The 18,896-nt window shown below is 40.6% G+C and overlaps 1 protein-coding gene across 1 annotated transcript in view; it reads left to right on the top strand.

Annotated features, from left to right (window-relative positions):
* Positions 1 to 18,896, top strand: part of GALNT10 (polypeptide N-acetylgalactosaminyltransferase 10) — a 91,093-nt gene that overhangs the window by 38,629 nt on the left and 33,568 nt on the right. Inside the window, exons 2-4 of the mRNA XM_029998053.2 lie at positions 3,779 to 3,881; positions 4,749 to 4,887; positions 9,047 to 9,213. Coding sequence (XP_029853913.1) covers positions 3,779 to 3,881; positions 4,749 to 4,887; positions 9,047 to 9,213 — 409 coding nt within the window. The remainder of the gene's footprint in view (positions 1 to 3,778; positions 3,882 to 4,748; positions 4,888 to 9,046; positions 9,214 to 18,896) is intronic.

Here is an 18,896-nt window from a genome sequence, read left to right as displayed (position 1 = left end):
CTTGGCATAGGGTGCCGAGTTACCACGTGCACAGTGGGTGTCATGAGGCTGAGTTGCACTGTGTATTTTGCCTTTTAGATCTAGTCCCTAGACACTCTTGCAATGCTCTCCTCTTCAGTAGTGAGTGGGTTTTCTAGAGTAACTGCCGATAGGGGGTTTACACGTGTTGAATAGCAGCAAATGGCAGAAGGGATAGTGGCATTGTAAATGATTCTCCTGGTGTGCTCATTCAGTCCAGAGTGCTATAAACAAGAGACAAAAGAGACTTAAAATATTGAGGTTTCAGACTTGCCAGTTGTTCCTGTGCCCAGTATGACACTTGTGCGCAAGCCTAGTGCTCAGAAAGTTGGCAAAACTCTTCTGGCAAGAAGGTGCTCTGGTCTGCAAGAGCTTTCCAGGACTTTTCCTGGCAGGGGAGTATGCTGGAGAGGAAACTGTCCAGTGAGCAGGCCTGGCAAAGCAGGGATCTTGCAAAACAGAGGCAAAAATCTCACAGAACAGTAGTCTGCTCTGTGGGTTATCTAGTGGGGGTGATCAGGAGGGTGGCATGTTGTCTGAAAAGTTAGAAACCACTGTGGTGACCAGAAAGTAGACGTGCTGGACTGTTGCAGTAGCATAAGGTGGCTGCTTCATGGTGCTGAAAATTTGATCAGTTTTATACCAAGAATAACCAAGCTGCCACTTCTACTGTCTGTCTGTCACACAGCTGTCATCCAGACCTGCTCACATTAGCCGGCACGAGCTAGCAAAAGTCAGGTAGAGTTTGCATAAATTATTTGTGCGAACATTAGGTCAGGCAGAGCCATGGGTAGATGCTGAAGTTGGGTTTGCCTGTCCCTCGCCCATGCCATGCCCTGGCTCACTGCACCCCAAGGAAGCATCTCAAACCACCTCTGCTTGCACCCACTATGCAAAAGCAGCAGCAACCTCCTGTGGTGGAGCAAACATTAGGTTTCTGGCTGGTGTTAGCATATACCCTGTATGTTTTTCAAGGTGCTCTGTGATCGTGTTGCTGACACCAGCCTCAAATTGACCCAAGGACTAGCTGCATGCTTAGTTTTTCCCCAGAAGTGCTGTTGTCCACTGGTTCAGTTTGCCCTCCCAGTGCTTTCTTGCACATTTGGTTCCTGGCTCACACATTCATCTTGACAGTTAAAAGTACTTTTTCATTATCAGCAGGTAGAAATTCACATAAGAACAGTGGTGTTTAATGGGATGGCTAGAAAACCACAAGGCAGGTTGACCAATTCAGTTTGATATTTATTTCTGGTGAGTTCAGCTGAGCCCTTCCAGAAAGGGAGAACATGGTTCTTCACCACAACTCTGCTGCTCTGGAGCTGCACTTACCTTTTTCTGCATGATGGGAATTGGTGAGGCTTTTGCAGTGCCTCTCATGAAACCCTTTTCCCTCAGCAAATGTAAATCTTCAACACGTGCAGTCAGAGGTGAACTGAAGACATTGGATTGCTGGTGGCGATCTTAATTTTATGTCCTGATAGGTCCAGAGTAAAATTCAGGAAGGTACACTACCAGTTTCTGTATTTGAACAGAAGTAAGGATTTAGAAGAGTAGAGTTCATGTGCTAGAGGGACAGTAATTAACAACATAAAAATGAGCTATTGCTTTTGATTCATATAGCTTCATCAGGGTGGAAAATAAAAGAACAGATAACAAAGATGAAGAAAATTAAGGAATCATGGGATAAATGGAAGAAATCAAGTACACCATCTAAATATAACTCTACTGGGATTTTTCTCAGTGGTCACTTTTCTTCTGGGTGTAACTGACCTTTCCTGGTAACCAGCCTTTTCTGGCAGTTGTCTGGTTTTCACCACTGTTAATTGCATCCTGTAGTATGGTCCTGCTCTTCCCATGCTGCCGTGAGAGTTCCTTTCCCTCCATCTTCCTGCATCATAAGTATTTTTCAGAGAATATCCTTGTTAGCTCCAGGTGGCACAAGTGGAGGTTCCTTAATACTTGTTCACATCGTGAACCAGCTATGTGACTGACTTCTTGTCCAGCCTAAGTGCCCGTCAGCTCTCCTTCAGTGAAAATAAAATTAAATTGCAGGGAGCAGGAAGGCAAATGCTCTGAGTATTGATGTTAGTTAATTGAAATGTATAACTCAGCGTCTGGTTTCATGGATGAAACTTGACTTCTGCTAGCTATGTTACCACCTGCAAAATGTCAAGAAGCTGAGTGTAAATCATTTTATGATCTGTCATTGAAAGGACCTAGATTGATTTAAAATGTCTTATGTGTGTGGGAGGGGGAGTTCTAATAGTTCACAGGGCAGCTTTTAATCAGGTTGAGCTCTATTACTTTTAGACCACTGGTTTATTAGCCTTTGGCATGGTAATGCAACTGGCACAACTCAAGGTTTTCATGCAGGTCCTTTGCTAAGGGTTACCACCCATAACAGAGCAGGTGGAATAGAGCATGTACCTGCATTCAGCTGCTCTAGTTCACTTTGACATCTTAGCTGAAACCTGTCTCCACTGATGGTTTTGTAAGCTAATACGCTGGACTCCCTTCCTGCTGACTGTTGCAGAAGAGGTGTGATGCAATGGGGATAATCTGCAAAACCTTCACAGCAAGGTTTGCTAGAGTTTATCTGTCAGACTGCAGTGAGGTGAACTGCATCAGCTGAAGTCTAGTGCCTTGGAATAACAAGTAAAATGTCCTCTTTTCCCAAGACAAATCTAGACATGAAAACGAAGAGTTTGTAATTTAACTAGTCAGGCAAATGATATCTGTGTCCCAGATGCCAAAGATGCCTGATAACCCTGCAAGGTTACTATGCCAACCGTTGCTTTTTGGTGGTTGTTTGGTTTGATTGACCCATTAGTGAGACTTTAAACCTCTTGCCCTCCAAGGAGGGAAGCTTTTTTTTCTTTTGAGGAAGTTCTACCCTGTGGAGTACTCTCTGCAGGTCATGAGGAATTAAAAGGAAAAACCTCTAAGTTCTTTGTGTAACTACTTCTGCAGTAACGATGCTACAAATGATGCTACAAATGACTTACGTTTATACTCTACCAGCATATTACTACATAATTGAAAACTCATTCTCAGAGAAGATGTTCTCTTCTTGACCCTAAAACCTACTTAAATATATTTTGGGAGTTTTTTTGTCCCCTTGGATTTTGGGGATGTCAGTGTTTGAGAGGTATCATGGTTTTCTTTCCACACACCATAGTCTCTTTGATCCTGAATTTACCCCATCTTTTGCGAACTTGTTTCCAAAGCAGCCATTGCTTTTGAATTTCAGGAACATCATCCTGAAAAGATGAGCTGTAATTGGGTTCAGTGCAGGCTCATGCCTTGTGTAAAATTTGCTTTTAAGTTGAGCTGCAGGAGTCTTAATAAATGACCTTTTAAATCTTATTTTTATTTTATTCAGGTATAGTAGTGTGCTCATTAATAATGATCCGGCAAATAGGTCTCCCATTACAGCTTTTTTGTTAATTAAATAGGATGTAAGATGTATTGGATGTTTTCAAAATGAAACTAGGAGTTTTTAATAGATTCCCTGATTAAGAATACTGGTCTGCATACATGATGGTGCCCTGAAAAAAAATCACTTAACAGCTATAGATAAAGTACTGTTCTGAGGCAAGCAAAACTTGCTTTCTCCCTCAACCATTTCAGGTAAAAACTACTTGCTTGTGATGGTCTTACCTTACAGAACATGTTTAATCTCCTCTTACAGGAATGGGAGGCTGTTAAGGAAAGGTTTCACATGTTGTGTATTTAATATATCCAATCTTTTGTTTAAAAGGCATCATATGTGAGGCAAAAGAAAGACCCTTACTTTGGTGTCGGACAAAGGAAAAAGGACTGGCATAACAAAGAAGCTATAAGGAGAGACTCTGAGCGTGTAGGTATGTAAGATTACTATTAAAAAGTTTTAACACAGATTATAGTTTAGTTTGATATTATTTCGTAGGCTGAGTGCAGAAGAGCATGTTCAACTTCAGGGTCAAGATGATGTTCTTGACGTGAGGCAGCAGTTACTGTGTGTTAATCCCAGTTAAAGCCTTTCTCCCCAACTCCATAATAACTGTTTTGAGGTGAAAATCTATTGGTAACATCTTGATATTTTTAGGATAGGTGCAGTATTGATTTTTAAAAAACTTACCAAAAAATGTGTGCCTGTACCTCTCCCAAAAATGGGAGACCCAGAAAGGAAGAAGAGGGATAAGAAAAATGTTCTAGATTGTAACATTCATGCAAGTTTTATTCCATGGTTCAGGGTTTTGTCTTGCATCACATAAAAGGGCCCATTTTTAACATCACAGCTTTACACTGGTGTGTCTGCAAGGGCTCTGCCTCCTCTGTGCAAGAGCTCAGGTTGTTAAATATACATATCCATCTGTGCTGGAAAAAGCAACAGTGATGAGGTATTCAAACCATATGTATTCTTCCTGCAGTGAAAAAAAACCCAACAACCACACTCTATAGATCCTCCATGATGTTGCCATAGCCCCTTCGTCTGACGTTAGAAGGAAGGCTTCTAACTTCTACAATTTGCACAGCTAAGTGGTTTGTAGCAAAACTGCTTATCAAATAAAATAGTTAGGTTGACATGGTTGACCCAGTGCTAAATGTGACATAGAGCACAATACTAATGAAGGAATTTTCAAAGGGCTATAAGGTGACTGCTGCTTTTTTGATATATGGATTACATTCTGGCCAGTTAAGCACCAATTAGTAGTAATGATGCATGTTTACTTTCTGTCTATCTATAGGAAATGGAGAACAGGGAAAACCTTACCCAATGACTGATGCAGAGCGAGTGGACCAGGCATACAGAGAAAATGGCTTTAATATCTTTGTGAGTGATAAAATTTCTCTGAATCGTTCCCTGCCAGACATCAGACATCCAAAGTGAGTATATAGTTTGCATTTCTACGAGTGAAGGTTTACAAGCCCTATAAATTACCACGTCAGCAGGAGCATGCTCTTTTTTTGTTATGGACTCTTGTACTTTTGTTCATCACACACAGTCCTTTCACAACTGGGTCCTGTCTCTTTAATAAAGAACAGTGTATAGTAATTGCAGTGGTAAATAGGAGACCAAATCTGGGGAAAAAAAATCCCCTTTTGATTCTAAAAGACTTAAAATTACCAAAAACTTGCAGCCCTGCGCGGAAGAGATCTTGAACTTAACCCAGAGGTGGCTACTTCCTTCACCTCTCACAATGTGACAGTTCAGTTCCTGAGCCCACTGACATAGCCAACAGCTTTTAGCAACTAATAAGGTAGAGCTATTTCTTTCTGTAGTGGAAACTGATGTAAATGTTTGACTCAGTTGACAAGAGTCCTAAGTGTACCCAGGTGATGACTTAAGAACTGGACAGGTGTTTAGTAATAATGTTGGCCACTAGCTGGAAATGACCATGAAATGCTCAGGAGGTGAACAAGATTTGAGTCGCTCCACTCAACTACATATGAAGAGTTTTATCAGAAATCCTTCCGATTTATGGATTAGTTTCTTAGACATCTTCCTAGTAAAAAACCTCCTCAGGGTTTACGACTAGAAACTAGTTCCAATTGAATGCTGGCTTTTGAGTTCATCTATTTTTGGACATTATCCCTTAGGATGGTGTCAAACTGGATTTTGTGCAAGCCAGAAGGAGTTTTTCTTTAGCAAAAATGCTTCAGTTAGGACTTAACCCTCATTTATACAAAGCTGAGAGGTTTTTAAATGCTGTTTGTGTGGTTCTAATCTGAAAGCATTGTTAGACATTTGAATGGAAGCTTGTGTAAAGCCGTTTTTATCACAATTTAGTGAATCTGAATTCAACATCTACTTTATTCATGAGATATAATTTCCAGAAGTCAGGTTTTATAATTTGTTAGCTGCACATTTGAGAGATTACCTCTTCAGCTGTCACAGCAAACTAATCAAATACACTGGCTTGACACCCTTTCTCAATATATACTCATAAACCAGAGTAGTGAGTATAGCTCCATAAATATTTTAGGCATGCAGCTGAAATGTTCAAACGTAGAGATAAATCAGGTAGCTGAAGATGCTTGTTGATCAGCCTGTACTCAAGTTCTAGGAAATACAGTTGAGTTTGCTAACCTAAATTATACCTGGCCTCCATTTATAGGGGCTGCCATGGGCTCTGAGAATTTAAACATCAGACAATGCCAGTATTTCCTCAGCTGAGGATTCAATATATTACCTCACATTCCCCATTGTTTCCCAGAGTTGCTGACTCTTCGTTGCTAATTCTACTACTTAAATTTTTTAAAATGTGAAACTTCTAACTCCAGTCCCCAGTTAAAATTAATAAGTGAAGTGTCTGGGTCACCAACAACTTAAGCTGTGATTAATGATGCTGCTGCAGCTGGTTTGCTTGTTGCTTGACACATCCTTTCTCCCACTGTAGTGAGTTATAATTGTGGAGGTCTCAAGGAGAGGATAAACAGTGTGTGTGTAATGGATGCTAGGATTAGCTGGGCAGGGAGTGGGGTTACGTATAATGGAGATTTGCAGTAAAGGAATTCACGACTGAAAAGGTCTGTTGTGCATTCCCTGTGCCTATTAAAAAAAGATATACTTGAAATGGTATGGTTTGTGTTATTTGGGAGGTTGATGAGGGCAATTTATAACAAAGTTAGGCTGAGATGAAGTCCATAAAGAGCATTCTAGAAAGAAGGGAGCTGTGTTTTAGAGCACTTACTTTACCTGGTCTTTTACACATGGTAAGAGATAATAGAGACTTTGTCGTTTGGAGATGTGCCCGCAGACAGCGGGGAGTGTAAGGAGAAGGTGAACTGGGCAAAAATGCAGCAACTGTCCTGTCCTAAGCTTTGGGGCCCCAGCTGGGATTCTTCCCAACAGCTGGCCTGGGTGGGGAAGGACAAAGAAGCAGCCAATGTGTTTGCTGCCATCTGAGATGGTTTGTGTGGACCTCTGTATACCAAATAGAGTGTCACCTCTGCTTTCTGTTAATCGTGGGAATCGAGGGGCTGGGCGAGGGCATGTACTGGATCTGCCTGGTACACACATACGATTGTTTCAACAGTCATGTCTTCCCCTGCTAACATTTGCTTTAAGTGCTTCTGGGTTTTTTAATATTAAATACTAATTTTGCAGGTCTTGTAAAGCAATTGTAGATGTGGTAGCTGGAGGGAAACAATTTTTCTCCATGCTTAATGGTTAAACTTAATAGCTAAAGTTTCCCACTTGTTAAAGTTAGAAAATGAGAATTCCAGTTTAAGAAGAGTTAGAAGAGACTTGGGCGCTCTTGTTTCATATTGGAACAGAATTATAACTAGTAGCTATCTCGGAAGAAGGTTAAGATTGCAATGCCAAGGGCTGGATGAAAGCAGTCCATGCAGCTTTATCTTGCATCTTGCATCTGTGCATTGCAGCCATAGCCTGCAAGTTCTTGGCAGCATCCCCAGACAATTCATTAGACCCAGAATAAGCTACTGTCCTTTCACGCAGGCACCAGAGTAACTTCCTGTAACCACAGATTTATTGAGCTTGTATAGCATAGGTGCATCCTTCTCCATTCCCTGGGAAAGGTACCAGGAAAAAGTTGCCACTGCCAGAGCAGCTTTCGTTCCCATCTGTCCTTCCGGGGAACAGCGAGGGAATTACTGTGTGCGTGCACGCACTGCGTTGTGCAGGTAGTGAAAGCCTCGCTGAGTGCCTGACAGGAGAGAGTCTGCAAATCAGCTCTGGTGCAGGCTGTGCGAGAGGTCTGGTGGTGTGGCAAGGCGGGGAGCGGAGTATGACCTCCCTCCCCTGCTAGTGGAAAGAGGGCAGCCTACCCTGCTAGCAATGTCATTAATATATTCTAAAAATCTCTATTCACGTAGCCACTTCTGTTTTGCACTGGACATGTGAGGTTCTGGGAATGTAATAGATTTCTGTCCCCTAGTGAACAGCTACTGGGTGTTTTTTAACTACAATTGTTCGCTGTATGACCTTAGGTGTTACCTGTTCAACAAGGTTCAAACTCCACTTAGGGACACACCTGCAGGAAAATAAACACCGTGCTTATTGCTGCAGTTTGAATTTTCTTCATTAAGCTACCTTGTAAACACCTGCACAAGGCAAGAAAGCATTACCCCTATTTTAAAATTAAGATGACTAATGCTGTGGGGAAATACCCCCAAATTCAAGGGGTCCATATGGGGTCTCTGCAGACCTAACTCTCCAGCTTTATCCAAGTTCTGCAGTGCTTTGTGTTCAAAGCCCAGCCTTCTTCATTTCTGTCTGCAGAACTGATCCCAGGTGTCAAACTAGACTTGCTGAAAAATGGGGAAGACAAGATCGATTATTTAGGAAAAGTATGATTTGAATAATTGTCCAGCATGACAAATGAAGCCTTTGGTAGAGGTTGGAGGTTGATCTGTTACTGAGAGAGGTGGGTTTCTTTATTGAGCAGTTCTTACCGTGCAATTATGCTGTCTCTTCTGTGTACTGTTCACAATGTCTTGAACTTCTGGGACTGTTTAGGGAAGGTGCTGTCACACAAAATCCTTACTTCCTGCACATTTTGTTTAAAAAATTTGGATGACAGTTATATAGGTGATTAGAGTGATTTGCTTCTCTGAAAACTGGGAATAAGTGAGCTAAACCAATGTACTGATAATGCCTAGAAGAGATACATTCAACTTCTTGAAACAACTTTGTAGAAATTCCTCTTCCTTGTGATCTTTGAGGTATAAGGACAGGGAAAGCAAGTATTTTAGAGACTTGTATCTTAAGCTATAACTGAAGTTACCTTTAAAAGCAGCTTCAGCACCTAATAGATCCTTCTGACTTTCTGTGTTGCTAAGTGTCACTGGTCATTAGCAGTCCTCACTTCATATGGAAATTTTTTTATTTTTTTTTTTTGGTCAGGTAAACTAGATCAAGTCAACACTGGCTTGATAATGCCTGAAAGTTGGTGGGTTTTTTCAGGCACTTTGCATCAATTTAAGCAGTAAAGAATGAAATAAGTTACTTGATGGTAATTAATATAGAAGTGCTGGAGGGTATTGGCACCGCCTTTTGACTTGCTCTATCTATGTCCAGCTGCAAGAATAAGCTGTACCTGGAGAAGCTTCCGAACACTAGTGTGATAATACCGTTCCACAACGAAGGATGGTCCTCTCTCCTCCGGACAGTGCACAGTGTCTTAAACCGCTCCCCTCCTGAGCTGATAGCAGAGATAGTGCTGGTGGATGACTTCAGTGACAGAGGTATGATAATTTGTACATAACATCTCCACCATGTTTACCTACCTATGCTTACCTACTTAAGGGATCAATGAACTTGCAGATACATGTCTGATGACTTGAGGTTTTTTACTTGCCAACAGCAGAGCTCAGGTGAACCTTGTTCCCGTACCTTTGAAAGGTCAAAAGTCTAGCAAAAAAACTCATGTTCCATATTCAGTTTGTGCTGGTTTAGCTGCTGATGGCATGGGCTATCCTGCTTTTTGGACAATGTGAATAAACAGGGAAGCTGGTTTTAATGTTCTGCTAAGGGCCTGTGTAGCCCTTAACATTTAAACCCAGGGTTAAATGTTTGATGCTTGGAATAAAAATTAAAAAAAAAAAAAAAAAAAAAAAAAAAAAGAGGGGGGAATAGCTCACTCCTCACATTCTGCATTTTTTTTTTTTTCTAGACACAGAAAATGGTAAAAGAAGCCTTGATAAAAGGTTTCCACCCTGCACTGCCTATGATTTGGCTTACTTTTCTCCTGAATTTTGTGCTCCTGAAAAGTAAATCTGCAACATCCAAAACTTTGATTGCTCTTGCTTGCTGACTTGCTTGCAACTACACTCCTTATTTTGTGCTGTGCTGTCAGGAGTAGTCATTTTGGATTGGGTTTAAGTGCTACGTGCAAAGAAGTGTAGTTGCTGGCGTAATGCATCACCACAAATGAAACAACCACTTGTAATTGCAGCAGCAATATCTAGATGTAGTTGCTGAATTTACTTGTTCTGTAGCAGAAAGGAAAGACATCTTTTTCTCTGAACCATTTAAATGCTGTATGATATAAATTAAGCTAGACTTTGTCTTGTAGTTTGCATCCTTGCTATGGTAGAAAAGGCAATCCAGTGAAGGAGGAATGAATGCCTGTATCATGTAGACATTGCATAGCTAGAAAGATCACATGGGAAGTCCTCTGAGGTAGCTGGAGTTCTCCTGTCTTGAAGAGGGTACAGTGACTTCAAGGGGTTATGATCAGATCTAGCAACTGTATTTTCTCCTTTAAAATTACAAAGACTATTTAGCTTTATGAGCTGCAGAGTTCAAGAGTCCTGCCACTGAAATTACTCCGCTAGGGGAAAAGAGCTCTCTACATGGATACTAAAGGATACACCTCCAAAAATCTGACACGTAGGAAGCTCCTAAAATGAGCTGGGAAACAACCTTGTGAGTATTTCGTGTTCTAACCTATACTGACTTTCAAATAAGCACTACCCAACAGCCATAGTATTTGTTCTAAAGTACATCTCTAATTAGTCTGCAAGGCATGCTGGTTTGAACAAATCAATGTTATATGAAATAAGTATTTCTTTAGAGGATTTTCAGAGTAAGCTGGGGAGAAAAAAAAACACACGCTCCTAACAAGGTCTCTTTATTGCTACTCAGTCTAGAAGCAAATTAGACAAGCTCATGCTGTAACCACAGCTGAATTGTACAAACAAGTTTCTTTTGAGAAAAGTGGAAGTAATGAAATCTGGTTTCCTGTGGATCTATTTTCCCTGTTCTCTAGATGTGCCCTTCTGACCAGACAAAAGAGAGCACTCCTGGCTCTCCCACCCCTACTCCTCATCAGACTGTACACATGCTGTTTGTCCAGCTTGCTCTTGCTCTGTTCCACCTGTCTCTGATAAGATGCAAGCCCTTCTCCGTCAGTCATCCATCTTTCATACAAAGGTTGCAAAAGTAGCTGAGATTTAACTTGTGTACAGCATCTATTTATAGATGAATATAAGAGACTACTGGTGTTGGACAGTGAGCTAAATTGTCAAGGGAAGAGAACGACACACAGGCAAAGGGAGTGCTAATAACAACCTTTTTTTTTTTTTCTTTTTTTTTTATTAAATACAGTGTTTTCCTCTAGCTTAGTTGATCTATGCATTTTGGAACAATTACTGGTTGGGATGAAACATTTTTCCTTCACTGCTGTCCATTCTGTATCTGCACTGTCGCGTTTCCTGCTGCCTGCTGCTCCTTTTTTAGCAGTTGGCATTCTTCCTTAACCACACTGGGGTTGACTTCCACATCCCTCCCTAGGTTTAAATAGATCCTTAGTCTCCAGGAGACTGTTAAGTCCTAAACATGTGACCTTGACTTGAAAAGGCTGCTGGTTACCAATTTCTGGTTTTAATTTATCCATTGTATGTATTTAAAAAAAACACAAACACTTCAACCCAATACCTGAGAATTGATAATTTAACGCATCAAACTGAACTGCATGAAGGAACAGAGGCTCCAGGAAAACTTTTACTTTGTGTGTTGTATGTTTGAAAAGGGCACATTCTGGGATTTGTAACTGTTAGGCCACTGTTCTGGTTATCTGTTTCTTATGATTAAATTGGGCAGGTGATAAAAACCCTCTGTCCAAGCTGATGATCATCACCACTGTGCCACAGAACTGTGAACAGTAAAAGGAATGAGGAGAGATTTCTTGATTTTCTTTGAAAATCATCAATTATTAGTCCTCTGCATGGTCTGCAAGGCAGAATGCTGTGCTTCTGTTGCAAATGCTAGTCCCACAAATTTGTAACAGCATCTTTCTTTTAAAATTGTAGAATCGCTGTTGGACATAGTGATAGTAGAAGCCACATTTGAGATCAGAGAGGCATAGTAAGAACAGTAAATGTCAGCTTCTTCCCCAAAGAGATCAGTAAATAGTCATCATAAACTCCAGTGAAAAGCAAAAGATGAAAAGGATAATTGCTCAATAAAAATCTATTATTAATTTTTTTTATCGAGAGGTTACCCTGGCAAGATAAAATATCAGACATACTCTGCTGTACCTCATGATGGCCTTTCACTTGAGGGTTGTCTAAACAGACCTCTAGCACTTTAATAACTCTTTAAAAAGGCTAACCTTCAAGAACTTGGCTTTCCCTGGCAAGGAGACTATATCCCTCTTGCTAGCATTTCTTGTGTACTGACCTGTGTTGGGGTTAAACGTACTGGGCTTTGCCAATCTGCCCTTGAGGTTCTGTTAGCGTTGCTTTCTTGTTCTGCCATTACACTGGTTTCTGTAGGTGGTGATGTTAGTGCCAATCCATCAGCCTCTTTCATCCGTGTATCTCACACATGGAGAATCTTTGCTTCACATGAAGTAAAGAGGACTTTGCTAATAATAGAAATAGTAAGTATGGAAACCTGGCTACTGCACACATTAGTGTTTTTTCTGACAGATGTTACTTTCCTATGTTTTTCATCTGTTTTTAAGCTTGAGAGTAAGGAATTTTTGGTGTAACTACAAAGGGGCTTGAGAAGTTGGCTAACAAAGTGATAGGAGAGTGAAGACAGATTTCTGGGTTAGTTGGTGGCTGCTGTGGTCTGCAGCATACCTGAGAGGCAGCTGTGTTGCTTTGCATTATTGGAGCTCTTGGACAGATGAATCATCATCTGGAAGTGTCAACAGCCATTTATTTCTTAATTTGTTTGAGACACACAATTCTGTGACCTTTAGCAATAAACATTTTTCAACCAAAAAAGGCTGTCCTGATGATAGCAAATCATAATAGCGAGCAGCAAAAGCTTTACAAGTCGTGTTTTTGAAATGTTTCCTTTGCTTTGTATTTTAAAAATCAAAATGTGCTGGAACAACTTGCTGTCTGGAAATTATTTTTTGCATGCCTGTACTATAATGCAAATGATCAAAATCTAGCCTTACTTCAAACAAATTTAGTGCTGGATTCCACATCAGCCACAGTGCTCTAGGAAAGGCTACCTGTCGGTGGGATCAGTCTAATGCAGTACAGTGGTAGCATCCAGTTTGCCTTGAGCTGTGGACCATGTTGTCACCTCCAGCAGCTGTCTTTGACGCTTGAATCCTTCTTTGTGGAGATTTCCTTGTTAGGTTGAGTTCGCTTAAAAGAAGCTGCTTTGCAGCACGTGCCATTGGTCACAACAGAGTCAATATTGTGGGGCTATTTTCTACTTTCTCTGATAGTAGTCTCTAGTATCAACATAGCATTCTCAGCAAGACTATGATAGCTTATGCTTTTTTCCTCACAGACTCAGTTGGGGTGTCTGTGATATAAGGGCTTTCTTCTCCTGGCTGTAAGCATTTCAAAACAATTGTAGGGATTTAATGTGCAGAAGAATATAGCTTATATTGAAGAGGGAGGCACCTATTCAGCAGACTTGGACAATAGGAATTAACCTGCCCGGTGTTGTGTGCCTCTTCCTGCATGCTACTGAGAACTGCTAAAGACCCACAGACTGACCTCCTCAGACTAACCTCAGCTATTTCAGGGTGGTCCAAACTAATGCCTACCCTCCTGGATAAGCAGAAATCAGAATACAATACATGTGAATTACAACTTTAGAATTCCTGATCATAAAACCACCTAGCTGTGGCAGTGCTGTGTGGATTTGGGGCTTCACTTTTAATTTCTATAGCTATTCTTTAGTTCTGTTCTCAGTTAAATTAAGCCTTTTCATATGCTGGCTTGCAGGGTACTAATTATATCCCTCTGAGCTTGTTGTTACCAGAATGGCCCTAAGTAAACTAAAATGCTTTTTTCATGTATATCAGTTTTCTCCTGGGGACTGTCAGATATGAAATTTGTTTGCTTTTTGATTATTTAATTACAATGCTGCTGAGTGGTAAGTGGGTTGCATTATACCGTAGAAATGGGAGGAGGGGAAGAGAAGTTGAAATGCAGGTCAGTTTGTAACACTGCTGGGTTTTGTTTTGGCTCTGATGGCATTTTATTATTGATAGCAGGCAACGTATGACAGGCAGTTCATGATTCTTCAGGGTCTGCCTCAGTCCCTTAGACCTACAATCTGAATCTGGCAGCGGTTGTGAGAAATCGAGCAGTTCATCTCTGGTGTCTGCTTTGTACAAAAGGGATTGCTGGTCTCCATCTAATTCTTGTACCTTGTGGACACCTCTGCTGTATAAGCTATCTCTAAGTTTACATGAACAAAGGTAAAGCTGTCCTCTGTCTCTCACTAGATAAATGAACAGCCTTAAGCTGAAGGAAGAGAGGGCAGAGTATAGTACACTTTCTCTTTGCAGCGTGCTTGTCTAAATGTTCTTTGCCTTTCACCTGATACATATTTGGTAGCTCTGTACAGCAGTGGAACATCAAGTAAATACTGCTACTGGGTGAAAGGCAGAAGTCAAACTCTCTTCTGTTTTGGAAGAGATCTCTTTCAGGTGGAGGCTGGACTGGAACACGTGCAGAATCACAAATAGTTGAGGTTGGAAAGGATGTCTGAAGATCGTCTAACCCAACCCCTCTGCTCAGCTACAGCAGGTTTCTCGAGATCTTATTCACTCAAGTTTTGAAAAATCTCCAAGGATGGAGACTCCATAATGTCTCTGGGGAACCTGTTCCGCTGTTCAGTCACTCTTACAGTGACTTAGTTTAAAAAAAAAAAAAAAAAAAAAAAAAAAAATTCTTATGTTTAAGCAGTATTTTCTGTACTTCAGTTTGTGCCCAAGGACTCCCAAGTCCTCTTCCGCAAAGCTCCTTTCCAGCTGCTGGGTCCCCAGTCAATACAGGTGTATGGGGTTATTCCTCCTTGGGTGCAGGAATTTACATTTCCCTTTGCTGGGCTTCACAAGGTTCCTGTTGGCCCATTTCTCTCGCCTGTCAAGGTCCCTCCGAGTGGCATGTCAGCTGTGCCTCCCAGGCTTGTATCATCTGCAGACCTTCTGAGGGTGCACTTAGTCCGGTCATGCAGGTCTTGGATGAAGATGTGCAATTGTGTTAGCTCTAATATTGGCCCCTGGGGTGCACAGCTGGTGACAGTCCAGGCCTCCAGCTCGGCTTTGTGCTGCTGATTACAACCCTCAGACCTCAGCTAGTTTTCTGTCCTCCTCACTGTCTGCTTATCTAGCCCAGATTTCATCAGTTTGTCCGTGAGGATGTTGTGGGGAGGCAGTGTTGAAAGTCAAGCTGACTTTTATAGGTAAGAAAAACTTAATGAGGGAATCCAAACGTATTGGAAGAGTAGACCTAATAAAATGGGTTGCACGAGCATCCTGTATGCCTCGATGCCCTAGTTCCCTTGTTGAGTCAGCAAAAGATATAACTATCTAGGGAACACTAATACCTCTAAAATGTGAACTAATTGTTTGCATTTGTATGTTTATCCAGAACAAGCTGACATTATGTATTTTTCAGCCCTTCCTGTAATGTAAAACATGGTAGGGTTTTTACCTTTTCACCCTTTGCAGCAGTGGAAAATTTTGAATTATTTAAGACATTGTAAACTTACTGTGTGCTAGAAGGTTATGACTTAATTGCTGAATGTCATTTAAAAGAAACATCTTGCCACGTACTTGGGGCTAGCTATGTGCAGCGAGGAAAATGTACAAGCCACATGGGTGGTTCAGAAGTACTTTGGGTTTATCTTATTTTGTGGTTTAGCTTGACAGAAATCAGTGATTGTGGCTAGGTGCTTAAATTTCATATAAAAGTCACGTTTCGGCATTCAGTTATTTGCATATTGACTGACAGCCTGTTCTTACTCATTTTTAAGACTACTTTTGTATAAATGACAGTGTTTTAGAACAAGTGTAGTCCCTTGTTGAAGAATGAGAACCGCAGCATCAGTCATCTCCAAAGCATGCATTATATGCAAAGCACTGTGTTGATACAGTAATAAAGTTGAATGTGGCAGCACTGAAAATACTGCAGTCTCCAAACATCGGGATTGTTCTGGAAGTGTTAACCCAGCTGGGCTGTCTGCCTTACAGCATTTTATGTCTGTACAGTGGCAATACGCAAAGACTTAACATCCTTCTTACAGTAACCAGTCAAAATCTGCACCTGTGACTGGGAGGCAGTAACAGTTTCAGCTGAAGTACTTGCATATATTTAACCCAATATGACAATGACATCTGCAAAGTCAACCTTCTGGCTTTTAGATTAAACATGGTATATTTTAGGGTGTGATTATCCAAGAGACATGCATGCTTGGCTATAGTTGATTTTGAGGAGAAAATTTTGTTATAAGCAAGGTGTATGGGATCTCATTTTCCCTTGGGGGTCGTTAGGGAGGTTCCAGATTTCAGCTTCATCTTTCTTCCAAGGCTACCCTGTTTACTTGAGCCTTATTTTAATTCATGAAAATTATATCTATTTAGGAGTCCTGAAAATATTTATTTGTTCAGCCATTTTTAAATTTTTCTTACTCTTTTTACTCACTTTTTTCTTAGTTGTGTGTTTCCAGCAGGACTTTGTGCAATAAGAATTAGAGCTGCTCTTTGGCGTTTGGAAGACAGCAAGGCATTATGAACCCAGACTCTGGCATGTGGCCACTGCTCATCTTTGAAAGGCAGCAAGAGGCTTTTAGGCCTTTTAATAAATCAGTCCCAAGGAGTGTTTTCCCCAAGCAGTGCCATCTCAGCCCTTGGTTATGACCAACATTTTCCCCTTCGTTTGCCCTCTCCCCTCACGTAGGGCCAGTCAACTTCCTTTGCACTGTTGTGCTGTCCCCACACCGTCCTGTAGCTTGCTTGAATGTTTACTGGCAGGGGAGTGTTGGAGCCCATCCGTTCACCGAGCATCAGAGGGAGCCACAGCCAAATCCTCCTTTTCCCCTTTAAGGATAAATCCCCGTGACTTTTTAAATCTCCCTTTATATTGCAGTACAAGTAATTCTGGAGGTAGCCATATGGGATAATCTGAATGGAAAAACTAATGTGGGTAAGGCTACTTGGCTGAACCACATGCAGCATAATTTGGTCTGAAGGGCAGAAGTCACTAAGTAGTGTACTGACGGGAGAAGGCAAGGGGTGATTAATCTGTCATTTGGTGCAGCATCAGGTATGTAGCAAATACAACTCTGTTCCATTAATCATACCTGCCAGACCTTAATTGAAAGAAATCATGTTCTTAGTATGTGAAATATAAAAGGGTTTAATACTTGAATTCTTTTTGATCTTTAAATGGAACAGTAAAGGATTTATGTAGCTAAAGAGATTATCTTTTCATCTTTAGGCACATGCATTGTAAAAGTCATTTTTTTCTCTTAAATGCGCTAAAGTGCATCTGGTTAGTACATGTCTGAGTATGGAGTGATGGTGCTTAGGACAAAGTGGTGACAGTCTTTCGTACTGAATTTTTGAATCTGATTCTTTTAAAGCTTTTTACTTTAATGTATTTAAAAAAAAAGCCAAGCTTTTCTTAGGCAACTATGCTTTTCTGCAACCTTTTCTTAAATGTTGCTTTCAAGGTCTCTTGTAGAAGTTGTAGTAACTATTGTCTCAACTGATAAAAAGATTATTTTTGTAAATTAAGTCACAGAATAAAGAGGCTTTTTCCTTGCTGTTAGAATTCATTGCAGACCATCTCAGGTCTGTTTAGACTCTTTGAAGTAACTGGCAGCAAGATCTCCCCTTGGGTAAGTGGGATAAGGTTTGTTCTTTTGGGTGGAGAGACTTGGAACTCTGAGAAAACAAATATACTCTTTATTTTCATTAGAATGAAATTCTCTGTTGTGAAACATACTCATTTTGACATTTGTATCTCATTAAATCTTGGGCTCTTGATAATGCTCAGTTTGTGGGCCTGGTCGTTTTGTCTAGTGGTTTAAAACTACCAGGTGCATAAAGTTACAGCGAGCAGTTCTCAGGCTATGGTCAAATTCTAAGGATTTCACTATTAAAATGATGGAAGCCAATACCAATGTCATTTTTCCATGTAGAAAGTGACTCGGCTTTGGTGAATATCACTGATTCTGGTAGTGGCACAAATATTACAAAGTGAAATAGACTTTAAAGTCATTTAAGTGATTGTGACCCACAGTCTAGATGTGATGTTTGTTGCCCAGACTCCGGTGTGACTTACAGGTAGCACAGCTGCGTGTTTATACTGGTATAGGAGTGAATTTGTGAACTCACCAATACTCTGTGCAGTAGTGAGCATCAAATGGAGTAGAGCAATAAAATAAAACCTTAGGCGGATGTCCAATTTTGGTTTATGAAAGGAGAGTAATTTGTTATTTTCCATTTCTGGCACTGTCTTGTGAGTGTGGGATACTTTAGACAACTGTTAGTGACAGACATTGCTTTGCATCCATAGTGAAATATGGATGGGATTTGATTTTGTTTTCCTTTTTTGAGTATTCATTTTTAATGTGTCTTTAAACACCACTTATGTACTTGTGTATACCCTTCATAAAGGGATACCTAAAACCTGCATTGTTCATTAGGCAAAGGCTAGAGAGTATTAAAAATATATTCTCTAGTGTTTAAGGGACCTGAGGGCCCATTGTAGTTGTTTACTTCAACTTTTTTTGTGACAGCCTAAATTCACTAACCAGTTTACTTTTCATCATCTTGTATTTATTACTTTAAGATCAGTTGCTACAGCTGAAGGATTCTTCTAGAAAGATGAGGTGGCTTTAAAAGGTCCAGTTTACTATGACCTCTTTCTCAGCTAATTATTGTGTAGGGAAGGATGTCTGGCAAACTTAAGTTTAAAAAAATAAAAAATTGAGGAGCAGAGTTTCCATTACAGCTCATTAAATAAATCTAACTGCATTGCTTACTACTAAGAAACCCCATGTATGTAGCTTCTATTAGTGGAATTTTGCAGGAAAACAGCTTTAATTTTATTCTCCTCACCTTGAAGTATCTGTCCTCATCTGCTAGAGTCAAAAATCTAGATATCTGCCAGCTGCAGTGCAAATCAGCATTTTAATGCTTTACAGCTGCTTC

The sequence above is a fragment of the Aquila chrysaetos genome, chromosome 22 (genome assembly GCF_900496995.4).
Source record: "Aquila chrysaetos chrysaetos chromosome 22, bAquChr1.4, whole genome shotgun sequence".
Classification (NCBI taxonomy): domain Eukaryota; kingdom Metazoa; phylum Chordata; class Aves; order Accipitriformes; family Accipitridae; genus Aquila; species Aquila chrysaetos.
The sequence above is the reverse complement of the archived record's forward strand: the minus strand, read 5'-3'. Positions and strand labels throughout refer to the sequence as shown.